The 12,441-nt window shown below is 35.4% G+C and overlaps 4 protein-coding genes across 6 annotated transcripts; 2 read left to right on the top strand and 2 right to left on the bottom strand.

Annotated features, from left to right (window-relative positions):
• The first annotated feature begins 77 nt into the window (after nt 1-77).
• LOC143209323 (uncharacterized) lies at nt 78-2,111 on the top strand. The gene is made up of 2 exons (XM_076424801.1): nt 78-414; nt 498-2,111. Exons 1-2 carry the CDS (start codon nt 283-285, stop codon nt 1,218-1,220), a joined length of 855 nt encoding a protein of 284 aa, XP_076280916.1. The 5' UTR covers nt 78-282; the 3' UTR covers nt 1,221-2,111.
• Sage (salivary gland-expressed bHLH) lies at nt 1,594-6,622 on the bottom strand. Of its 2 annotated transcripts, none has more exons than XM_076424800.1 (4): nt 4,027-6,622; nt 3,618-3,795; nt 2,990-3,190; nt 1,594-2,887 (listed from the first exon to the last, which is right to left on the bottom strand). In XM_076424800.1, exons 1-4 carry the CDS (start codon nt 4,066-4,068, stop codon nt 2,463-2,465), a joined length of 846 nt encoding a protein of 281 aa, XP_076280915.1. In that variant the 5' UTR covers nt 4,069-6,622; the 3' UTR covers nt 1,594-2,462. The 2 variants fall into 2 exon arrangements, with proteins under 2 accessions (XP_076280915.1, XP_076280914.1); XM_076424799.1 differs by having other exon boundaries at nt 1,594-2,905.
• A 157-nt stretch (nt 6,623-6,779) lies between these two features.
• Nucleotides 6,780-7,918, bottom strand: Rpl14 (ribosomal protein L14). 2 transcript variants are annotated; one of them, XM_076424811.1, is made up of 4 exons: nt 7,871-7,918; nt 7,438-7,539; nt 7,056-7,250; nt 6,780-6,968 (listed from the first exon to the last, which is right to left on the bottom strand). In XM_076424811.1, the coding sequence occupies exons 1-4, from the start codon at nt 7,871-7,873 to the stop codon at nt 6,819-6,821; spliced, it is 450 nt and encodes a 149-aa protein (XP_076280926.1). In that variant the 5' UTR covers nt 7,874-7,918; the 3' UTR covers nt 6,780-6,818. The 2 variants fall into 2 exon arrangements, with proteins under 2 accessions (XP_076280926.1, XP_076280927.1); XM_076424812.1 differs by lacking the exon at nt 7,871-7,918 and adding an exon at nt 7,673-7,696.
• Nucleotides 7,919-8,719: 801 nt separating this feature from the next.
• LOC143209393 (ribosome biogenesis protein BOP1 homolog) lies at nt 8,720-12,267 on the top strand. Its single transcript, XM_076424968.1, has 8 exons — nt 8,720-8,941; nt 9,242-10,144; nt 10,243-10,921; nt 10,999-11,208; nt 11,298-11,575; nt 11,663-11,762; nt 11,845-12,040; nt 12,114-12,267. The coding sequence occupies exons 1-8, from the start codon at nt 8,837-8,839 to the stop codon at nt 12,265-12,267; spliced, it is 2,625 nt and encodes an 874-aa protein (XP_076281083.1). The 5' UTR covers nt 8,720-8,836.
• Nucleotides 12,268-12,441: the final 174 nt, after the last annotated feature.

Below are 12,441 nucleotides of genomic sequence, written 5' to 3' on the forward strand. Positions count from 1 at the left end.
TCCAGCGCAGCTCTTTTTTCGATGCGCCAGCGCAGCTTTTCTTTAGATGCGCCAGCGCAACTCTTTTTTAGATGCGCCTGCGCCTAATGCACCCTAGGATTGTGTTATACCATGTTATACTTAACCTTACATTTACTAAAAAAAGAGATGAAGTATTGACTGGATGGATGTAATAAATAATTAACATCTGAAAATGTTATATATTTTTATAATGCGAAAATAAGATGATCTCGATCTAAACTTTCTATTTTCTCTGAATTTGTCGAAAATATTGTGACAATAATGACAAAAGTAAATACATATGAAATTTTTAATCAAGCTGACGATAAATTTTATACACTCTATATAGAATGGCTTAATGTACATTTCGAAGTAATATTATTAGAACCATCGATGTTACCATTAAATGGCAAGGTCTGTATATGCATTTTTATATTCAAAATTCTTATTGATATCTTTTCGCTTTTTGGTTAGATTAATACATTTTTACATTGCAGATGGATACTGAAGATATAAAATGCTTTTCTAAGGAGTTGTCTAAGTCAGTTGAAGACTATATGCAAGAAACCAAGGAAATATTTTCTGGAAAAAGGAAGGAAATTAAATTTCTTATCGACGAAAATAGAATAGAATGGAAGAATAATTTGTGGATCCTCGGAAAAATTGATTTAAACCCAGTTTCCGATATTAAAATAATCTCCGAGAGCTTTCAACGATCTCTAAAGTTTTATCAAGGTATTCAGAAAGAATTAACTAGTATGGGAGAGGAAAATAAAACTTTGATAGAAAAGAATATAAAACTACAGTCAGATATAGATAAAATGATAGAAGCTAAAATTGTTATGGAACAAGACATGTATAAAAAGTTTATATTGCTTCTAAATTCTAAAAAGAAAAAGATACAGGAACTAGAATGTAAAAAGGAACAAAATACCAAAGAATCGATTTATGATGCGCCTACCGATGAAAGCGAAGAGTCGGATGTAGGAGATGGTAAAACAAATAAGAAAAGAAAAACTGTTGACGATAAGAATTCTGCATTTCTGGAGAGGAGAAAATGTGCAACCAATAATGTTACTAGTCTGGAAGCACCTACTAGTAAAGACTGTATAAAATGGAAAGGAGAAAATGAAAGTATACAAATTTCTGACTCTAGAAAATCAACAACTAGCTTAAATTTAGATGAAACGGAATCAGACGAAGACTTATTTTGCTGTTGAATTTTTGATACACAAATTGTAAATATAATTAATAATTAAAAATTGTTTGTCTATGTTTCTCATATATAGATAAACAGTTTATTTAAGAAGTACTTCATGCAATATATTGTACCGTATAGTAGCCAAATTTTATACTATGAGAAATACATTTTGAATGTACTTGTTACGTTGACAAAATGATATTTAAAAAGTGATAGTCTTATTCTTGTTTATCGTAATCGGCACGCGATCGTCAGACCGAATCGTATCGATCGGATCATACATACAGACATACTTTTCTACTTTATACATATATTAAGATATTTTATGAATTATGTATGGGTTTATTTTTGTATAAGTAAAATTCAAGCAAAAATACACAGACTTTTTTAAATAGCCAGATTATTTCGTCAATTACTTGAAATTTTCGTTTCGAAAATCGAAAATGAATAAATTGTACATAAGAATAATTTTTAATAAAATTGATTATATTTTTCAACATAAATAACATATACGTATATATATATATATATTATTAAAATTAAGTTGATCGCTCGATGAAACTCGGTAGCACCTTCTTTCTCAATACTGTAACTTTTTATAGCTTTAGAAATCTTTAGTAGTGTACAACTCGGAGACCTCGATTACCCGAACCTCCGATATCTGAATTCTTTATTATTTGTACACGTTCCACGTGTAAATATCAACAAATTGATAAAGATCAAACATAACGCTGTAACTAAAGCAACAGTTCTATTATTTGAAAACTCATGTTTCCCTGTTTAGTCCAGATAACCGAGGTTTTACTGTCCATTTAAAATACAGTAAATTCGCGAGATCTAGATCCTTGAGAACCTCCACGATCATTGTCCTTTCGCCTACCCCTACCACTGGGGGTGGCATCCCCGCGACGGGCCAATGCTGTCCTTTTCTACGTTCGGCATCATTTGTACCTTCCTCGTACTTTATAAAAAAATAGTTTCTCTACACGATCTCTGTCCCTGGTCGGAACAGACGATGGGAGCTAGATCGCGACTTTACTGTAGATTGTAGATTGTAGAATGATTGAAAAGCGTAATGAGAAAACTGGATTTAATAGTAATATTTTAATTAAAGATTATATTATAGATAATGGAAAAATTTAATTTAGCATAATAAAGATTTCCTCTTAGAAAACGTTCCACAGCATTTTACAAACTTGTAAATGCTACGAATTTATAAAGATTTACGCGATGACGATTCTTGTAGGGACAGTATGTAGTATCAATGTCGCGAATCATGAGAGAACTGTCGATCGTTTGGCTCTGATGATATCCGAGGGTGAATAGGGGAGGGTAACGTTGTTGGAGATGGAGATGGCGTAGTAAACGGAGTATAATAATCGTAACGATAATAAGCAAACGATTCCCATCGAGTTGGGTGTTGCACGTCGAAAGATGTGGTGGTTGTAACGGGTGTACCAGTAGAATAATAACTCCTTTCAGGCACGTTTGGAACATAGTTGTATTGGGGTTCCAACAGGCTCTGCAAATGCCTGATATAAGTTATGGCATGTCTGAGCGATTCTATTTTCGATAGTTTCTTCCCGGGTGGTTTACAGATTGGTAATTTCGATCGTAAAAGTTCGAACGCGCGATTCATGTCTCTCATCCTCGTTCGTTCCCGGTCGCAAGCGGATTTCTTATAATCTGAAAACGAAGTACCGACTAGATTAATATTTATATGTAACGACAATTTTTATTTTACATCTTTCCACATCATTCTTCTTTTAAGGAATGTTTGAATCCCACCCTTTTCGGTTTGCGACGATTCACGCTGCACCGATTTAATGTTCGTTTCATGAAGAATTTCTAAGTGCGGATGACTATTAATCACTTCTGGTTCCGGCACTCTTATCACAAACACACGATTGCCAATTTCCTGCCGATCTTCGAAATTTCTATGCTGCCATCCTCTTCTTCCTATCTGCCGCCGCGGTACGATCGAATCTTCTACAAGCAAGTATTATTTCTATATATGAATCGGTAACGTTTTTCATGCTCGTTATACACTCCGCGACAATACTATAAAACGCTATACGAAACCATACAAATTTTCGTTATCAAAAAGAATTTGTCCCTCCCATCCGTGTGTAGATATAATTATTTATACAGGGTGTCGATATAATTATATATAGGTAGGGTAAACGATAAATAATCTTAGGCATCATGCCCTTTTCAGGAAATATACATTAACGCGTCATTTCATTAAAAAAAAAAAAAAACAATACTGTTTCTATAAGATCTCGAAAATGCGACCTCGAGATATAATTTATAACTATATAAACATTATAACAGTAAAACTAATAAAATTAAAGACATCTATTACTAACCGCGACAAAACTATATGTACAACGTATAAATACATTTCTATAGATACCTGATTCGTTCCCAATCCCAATTAATTGACCCTGCAAATATTGGTCGATCGGCGGTAATTTCAACGGACTACTATCTTTCTGGTGCAGCATTTCTTGTTGTTGCTGTTGAGAATTCTTGTCCAGATCTAACAATATCGGCGAATGAGCACAGTCTTCGTTATTACTATCGTTTTCCGACTGAAAAGTATAATCCTTCCTTCAGCCTTAGCCGATAGACGAACTTACAATTATAGTCACTTCTTTAGTTGAACACCATAGGATTGCTATCAATTCAATGGGTCGATAATCGTTCTAATAAACAGTCGCGTAAAAAAATTCTTCGATTTGAAACTTCTACGGCCGGATAACAAGTTTTCGAAAGAAAACTTTTCGCTCTTTAATAAGGGGTTGACATATGTTAATTTTTACCTCATTCCTTAGCGGTTCGTTTGTATATTCTTCTAAATCCATATCGGCGACTAAATTGTTAAACAGTTAATCAAATGCCGCGGTCACCGTCGGTTACATCTAGCCGAAAAAATGTTAAAGAACTGATCTACCTTCGAGAAACTATCCCAAGGCATACACCATGGAGGACTGTCGAACGCGTTTGTCGTCAGATAAGATGTGGATCGGTCACAGACAGTCGTTATTAATGTTAATTTTATCCATTTATTAAGTATTCAGGTGTTCCGACAGAGGCACTCAATGTACGGCAATAGAGGCCAAAGATCTGTTCGAATCATCCAGGAATTTCGAATTCCTTATTATAATTATGCATTGACTATACTTGTAATTGTTGACGAACAAAAACCTTTTTTATTATATCGCGATGTTAAAACCGTTGTAATTTCGATATAAAAGCGACTCTGACTTTGAACTTTGAATGATCTCCAGTCGTATTGTTCCTACAACGTCGTATGAGAACCTCTGGGATGATCGGAATAAAAGTGGGAATACAAACATCGAAACATAATAGACGCCTGCCCGATGGAAATACTAATAAGCTGGCTCCGTGCATGTACACTAGGGTGGCTCGTATATTTACACTTGAAGAAAACTCTTTTCGCGGCATCCCTCGGGATTGCTCCAATAAATAAAAAAAATAATCTGTACAAAGTTTGACGTCGATCGAATAATGGGAGAACGTGTCCCCTGGTCCATAAATATTAAATTAAATAATTGAACGCTCCTAAAATCGATTTTCTCGAATATCTTCTAAATTATTGACTGTATTGAAAAATATATGTTAGACAAAACCTGTAGATCTGGAATCTGGACCAGAGTTGGGCACTATTCGAATTGTTCCGAATCAAATTTATATCTGAAATAATTATTCGAACAAATTATTTTTAGTCGAATATTTCATTCGGAAGATAATTATGTATTCATTTTATTATAGAAGGTTAAATAAAAAATTATTATATCAATATAACAAAGCTACAATACGATATATTAATAAATCAAACAGCGGATTGTATGCACTTATGACAAAAATATCAGCATAGATGTCATTTAAAACAATGAAACTATATGTTGTATAATATTATTTCCAACTTATTAAACATATTAAGAGAGAAAATAAATTTCTGTTCGCTTCGTTCACCAACCCCCGCGGCGCGGCGCCTTACGGCTTCGCCACTCGGAGTTTTTGCGCAACAGAACTATGTATTTTACATAACAGAAAGATAATAATTTGCCGAGGTAAATCGGAAGAATTTTTTTTCTTTACCAAAAATGTTGGTTAAGGCTTCATTTTTAAATTATTAAAGGAGTTAAGTAAAGGTGAAAATTGATTAAAATGAACTATACATATATAAACGAGCTGTCTGTAAATATAAATTGAATTGAATTAAAATCAGGAAAATGTTTAAATTATAAAACAAAATTTTTATTTGTGGAACTCTGAAAACACCCAGTAAGCAAAATGCTCGGTTTTCGTCGGGCATCTGCGTCAGCAGGAGTAGCGCTTGTGCTGCTGGCAGAAAGACCCGACATTCGTCCGGCAGGAGCTGGGTATGATCATAAAAAGCAAAGACTATGAAAGCTCGTTCAGCTTCTACACTCTACACCAGAGAGTATTCTACACTTACCCAGTCAGCTAGGCCTGCCTCGAGCAGATATCGAGCACAGCCTGGCGAGCATTATCCTGTCAGAACTACGCTTGAAGCTCAAGATGCTCGATTTTGGACAGCACACCCTGCCAACATAAAGCGCTACTTCTACTGATGCAGCTGCATGGTATTCCCCTGGCAGCGTCTGCCCGGCAGAAACTTTCGGGCAGATGGAAGGCAGCTCGGTCGTACTAATGTGGCGAATGGTATTATACAGGGCAGGTCGCACTAATATTAGTGCCACCGACGCGAGAATACCTCGTCTGTGTTAGGGTGCGCTTACAGTTTGGCTGACGTTCGACGCATCTTTTCAAGCGTGCGAAAAAGAAACACAACGCTGGACGTCGGCCGAAACGGGTCCACTGTAAGCGCACCCTTAGTGCGACGCAGACAAAATCCAGGACCGAGCGCTCCTTCCATCTGACCGGCAGCTCCTGCCAGCAGAATATTATGCAGAGCATTTTGCTTACTGGGTTTACAGTTATCAATGCAATATCCCAGTCAGCAATCTGCTCGATTTATCGATTTCATATCAAAGAAGTATTGCTTTGTGCTGTCCAAAATCGAGCAGATTCCGAACATCTTCAGCTTCGAGCGTCGTTTTGACAGTATAATGCCCGCCATCTGCTCGCCAGGCTGTGCTCGATATCTGCTAGAGGCAGGCCTGGCTGACTGGGATCGAAATAGTTCGTAGTCTTGTGCTTTCGGTTTTCCAAAAGTTTTACTCGTAATATTTCTTTGGAAGTTAACTGTCATATGCAAACATTGCGATTCCGTGACGTGACAAAACAGCTAGCAAACACACTACCACAGTTGATTGTTTACTTCAATAAATGTTCTTCCTTCAGAAATTTATTTGAATTCCTTCTTGCTAACTATGAAATCGTCAAATATAAATAACATAGAAATATTATGTAGCATAAATTCAGTTATTTAAATATTATTTTATGAAATAATACTGCATTTGTTTGTTCTAAAATTAGGTTTTCCATCATATTTTCTTACTAAATAAGTACATTACAACTTACACGTAAAATATTGAAGGTATGCATAAAAAGAAATGTACTGTTATAAGATAAGTTTGTATTTATTTCATATGGTAAAAAATTACTTCTTTTCAACTTTTTTGTTTGCACCAGCAGCCTTGGCTTTCTTTACCTTCTTTTTTAATCTGTAAAATACATCTGTCCTCAACTTGTTTCGGATTTGTCTGGCCTTTCTTAACTTAAAACGGTCAAAGTCGCCAAGTTCCAAACGCTGTAATTAAAAAGGAAAAATTAGTTTTGTACAGTACTATAAAAGCATTAAGTAGAGCTATTGCTACTAAAACAAAATTAAAATTACCTTCTTTTTGGCTTCTACCTTTCTTGCCCACATAGTCTGTTTCCAAAGTTCATTGATGTTTGCAGTTTCCCATGCTTTGCGTACAACACGAGTAGATCCGGTATATGGGAAACGGATACGGAATTTGGTTAAATGAAGTTGATTCAACCTCATTCCAGTACGCGGTACATTTGATGCAGGTCCATCAACCAAAACCTGAAAATATATTCTGTTAATACAAAAGCATACCGCATTCGTTTGTATCGAAACGTGACAGATTAATATCAGTTACAGTATTTAGCATCAATTAAATATCAGCCGGCAATTCCTATCAATACAACTGGGATCATCACTGTTTATTGAAAATACAAGAAAAAAGAAACTAAATAATGAATATTCTTACCCGATTTTGGTCGATGACATCTACAATTGCTACGAGTTTGCCCTGATACGGGCCGTCACTTATATAGGCAACGCGGCCCGACTCGACAAACCTCTGGAATGGCTGTTCAAACATAAAAACGTTTCCGGTTTATTAAACTATTGCATAACAACCATTTTATAATTAATGTAATTAGTCTTTGATTCAATAACAAAAGCATACACACATTCGTTTACAGAACCGTAAGTATCCCTACCATGTGGTTTAATATCGATGCAACTGTTAGGTTATATGGAATAATAATTTATATCTTTTGCACGGTGCGAAAAATATGTGAAATAAGTGTGAACACATGCTATCTAAATGACAATATTTTCGTGAAACAAGAACTTGTTTATTAATATTACAGATTTTAAGCGTAATATAAGGAACTTTCAAACAATACTTCACTTACCATGATTGCCCGGAAGTAAAAGACCAGTGCAGCTTATAACCGCATGAAATACTAGTGGTACCAACTGTTTCAAATAACTTACTCCTAGTTTCGATGCAGAACAAGTCTCATTTCTAACAAAATTCACTATACATATCCGCCGCGATCCACCGCCAAAGAAACAATCTTACTGGTCCGTGCTCTAACGGAACTCGTTCATTGGCTAATCCCCCTACTCGTACTTCGCCGACCACGCGATCATTGGCTGACGCCACGACTTATATGACTGACGCGCAACAACATGCGCAGAACAAGCATTTGGACTCAAGTATATACTTGATAATATATATATTATAATATATATATAGTAGTAAACCATCAACCACCATCAACCAATGAAAACCGCTTGATCCCGCTATGTCTCCTGTGTAACGCAATATAAGAGAGTCAATATTCTACGTATAATTACAGCACGGGCACGGTGTCCAATGCAGTGCTTCGATTGAGCCCAACCTTTTTGATACGATGGATGGCCGCTAGAGGCGCTGCGCGGAAAAACAGTAACGTATCTACTATTGGGTAGATGAAATGGGGTTCCTTGAGCACCCCGCAGAATTTTAAAAAATGTATATGATTTGATTCAGAAAAATGAATCTATAACAAGTGTATTTGTGTATATTTTGTAACTCGTAGGACACGTCCTGGAGTCTTTTTGTCCGGTAAGATTATTTCGATACATTCCCGCCAATAAAACTGCCTCAGGGCTCTGGCCGCTCTGCTACCCAATAGTAGATACGTTACTGTTTTTCCGCGCAGCGCCTCTAGCGGCCATCCATCGTATCAAAAAGGTTGGGCTCAATCTCAATCGAAGCACTGGTCCAATGGTGTCGCATCTCGCATCGCCTGTGATTGCTTGCCTGTGATCGCCTGTTACACGTGAAGATCACCTAACCTTTCTTCTTATTTGTATACATATGAAACTTGAAAATGAAAAATCACAAGAAGAATTTAAAGAGAAAGCAAAAGGTCTTAAACATTGAAAACAATAAAACAGAGAAAGAGTCTGTGAAATATGAATCCGAGGAAGAACTGGTAAAATTTTCTTTCTGTACAATACATTTCACTATGAGTATATAAGTCTGAATTGTATTATAATTAGATAGCGGATCTTTATGCAAAAGAAAAATTGTCTACCTGAATTGCAACAAACTCGAGTGAAACAGAAAATTATTTTCATTTAAATTCTTCTAATGTTTTTACTGTTTTAAATTACGCTTACCTATTTTTCTCATAAATGCATAAAATCCGCGCGCTTTCTAATTATAATAGATACTTATTATTCATTTATTATATTTCTTTGTGTATACTAATTACATTATCGAATATATTTAGGATTCGGGTACCGAAGATTTATTGCAGGCTGAAGTGAATAATAACGATGAAAGTTCGGATGAAGAGATTAATGAAAATGTAGATGTTCCTGACTCTGATACCGAGAAAGATCCAATTGTCTTTGAATCAGATGATGAAGAAGATGAATTAAGTTACGAAACTGATTCGGATGAAGATTACTCCTCAAGTGACTATGAAGATACATTTGACAAAGAAGATGTAGAAGAAGAAGAAGAAGATGTGGATAAAAGTTCGGAAAAGAAAAATGACAATTTGGCAGAAGAAACTAAAGGTTTTAGTAATAGCTCCAAGTCTAAAGACAATAGGTCGAAATTAGAAGGTGATAAGCCTATATCCGCAATAGCAAACACAGATAGGACAAACAAGTTTTCTACAGATAAAGTGACCGCATCGAATAAACCAGTTTCTTCAAAAGTCTCCGGAAAAGATGTAGAGTCGAATAGTTTAAATAAAAAGATGAATAAGTCGTCGAAACAAAGTTTAAAGAAATCTACAAAAGCAGATAGTAAAGAAAATGTACTCGATGGTACACATAGCGAAAGCATAAGTAACATTGTACCGACAGTAAGTCAGAAATTAGATGAATACGAATACGATAGTTCAGACGAAGAAGATATTCGGAATACTGTTGGAAACATACCCATGAAGTGGTACAACGACTACGATCATATCGGTTACGACTGGGACGGTAAGAAAATTGTAAAACCCCAGAAAGGCGATCAGTTGGATAATTTCTTGAAAAGAATGGAAGATCCTGATTTTTGGAGAACTATAAAAGACCCGCAAACTGGACAGGATGTTGTTTTAAGCGAAGCAGATATTGATTTGATTACAAGAATTCAAAAACAGAAAATTCCTGATGTAACTTTTGATGAATATGCTGTGCGTATAGATTATAAATGTTTTATTATATTTATATTTTGTAGCTTAATGAAAGTTCGAAGACTGGATTTATTACAAACTACTTCTTCTCGTTACAGCCTTGGGCAGAATGGTTTACTTCGGAAGTGATGAAGATGCCGGTGCGTAAATTTCCTGAACATAAGCGTTCATTTTTACCATCTAAACCAGAAGCAAAAAAGGTGTCGAAGTTGGTTCATGCTTTGAAAATGGGCTGGATAAAGTCGACCACGGAATTAGAAAAAGAAAGACAGCGAAAGAAGAACGAACCACAATTTTACATGTTATGGCAATCGGACGATCAAGCTGAAGATATGCGTAGAATTCATAAACATATTCCAGCACCGAAGAGGCATTTACCTGGCCATGCAGAAAGTTATAATCCTCCGCCAGAGTATTTGTTTGACAAAAAAGAGCTAAAAGAATGGAATAAGTTGCAGACAACACCGTGGAAAAGAAAGTTACATTTTATTCCACAGAAATACAACTCGCTTCGTGAAGTTCCTGCTTACCCAAAATATATTAAAGAAAGATTTCAGAGGTGCCTTGATTTATATTTGTGTCCCAGAGCATTGAAGATGAGATTAACGATAGAACCTGAAGCATTGGTGCCACAGTTACCTAGTCCGAAGGACCTACAGCCATTCCCTACAACAATGTCTATGATATTTAAAGGACACACAGACATGATCAGAAGTATCACTGCAGAGCCGACAGGACAATATATTGCTTCCGGTGGTGATGATATGGACCTAAAAAGTAAGTTTTCCATTCTACGATCGGATATTTCATATATAACAACCTAATAAATAATAAATAATGTTGCTAATTTACAGTATGGGAAATAGCAACAGGCAGATGTGTGAAGACAGTGCCTTGCGGTGGAATAATTAGATCGGTAGCCTGGTGTCCAAATCAATCATTGTCTCTTATAGCAGTAGCAGCGGATAAGAAAGTTCTTTTAATAAATCCTGGAATAGGAGATCGCTTAATTACTAGCAAAACTGATCAGTTACTAGAGATAATACCTCAAAGCGACGTTATCGGTATAATTTCATATATATTATGCAAATTATTAATAGTATAACACGCGCAGATAAGATTGAAATTAATCGTATGGTGTTTCTTGTATCAGTTAGCGATAGAGTTAAAACTGCTGTACAATGGGAACAAGCGGAAGGAGAACATCACAGGAACGGTATTAGGGTCATTTTAAATCACTTTAAAATAGTGAAACAAGTAACATGGCATGGTAAAGGTGATTATTTTGCCACTGTTATGCCAGATGGACAAAATAGATCTGTTTTAATAAATCAGTTATCAAAACGAAGATCTCAACTTCCTTTCACTAAGGCGAAAGGTTTAATACAATATGTTTTGTTCCATCCAATTAGACCATATTTGTTTGTAGCGGTAAGTGAAACTTACAATTAGAGATACACATATGTATATACGAGAATCTAAAAGTCTATTTGAAGAATCTTGATAAAATCATTGCAGACACAACGTAATGTACGGATATACGATTTAGTAAAACAGGAAATGATTAAGAAATTATTATCAAATTCACAATGGATATCGACAATGGCAATACATCCTGGTAAACAGCTTTAAAATGATTTGAGTAATATACTCGAGTATCTTCAGTATTATATTTAATTTCTGTTTTTATATATCTTTAGGAGGCGATAACATTTTAGTAGGCACTTACGATCGCAAAATGCTTTGGTTTGACCTTGATTTGAGTACAAAACCATATCAGACATTACGTTTACATGGTACAGGTGTAAGGGGCGTTTCATTTCACAAGCGATATCCACTCTTTGCGTCTGGTGCAGATGATAGGGGGCTTATTGTATCTCATGGAATGGTGTACAAGTAAGATTATACGTTAATAATTGCTTTAAATCGTTATTGGTCATATATTATTTATTTCAATATACATTTTTAGCGATTTACTGCAAAATCCGTTGATCGTGCCGCTAAAACGATTATGTGATCACGAATCTTACAATGATTTTGGTATTTTGGATGTCATGTTTCATCCCATTCAACCATGGGTATTTTCAGCTGGTGCGGATTCAACGATAAGAATGTATACTTAAATCAAATATTGTATTTATATTTTTAATTACAAAAATTCTGTTGTGCAAATAAAATTGTAGAATTTTGGACATACAATATTTTTTTTCTACCAACAAATGAAAGTTAGAAGTTACATTTTTGCTATCTAAGTGATTTTTGTGCGAAACTTTTATAGTAATACGTATAATTGAACG

The sequence above is a fragment of the Lasioglossum baleicum genome, chromosome 6 (genome assembly GCF_051020765.1).
Source record: "Lasioglossum baleicum chromosome 6, iyLasBale1, whole genome shotgun sequence".
Taxonomy (NCBI): domain Eukaryota; kingdom Metazoa; phylum Arthropoda; class Insecta; order Hymenoptera; family Halictidae; genus Lasioglossum; species Lasioglossum baleicum.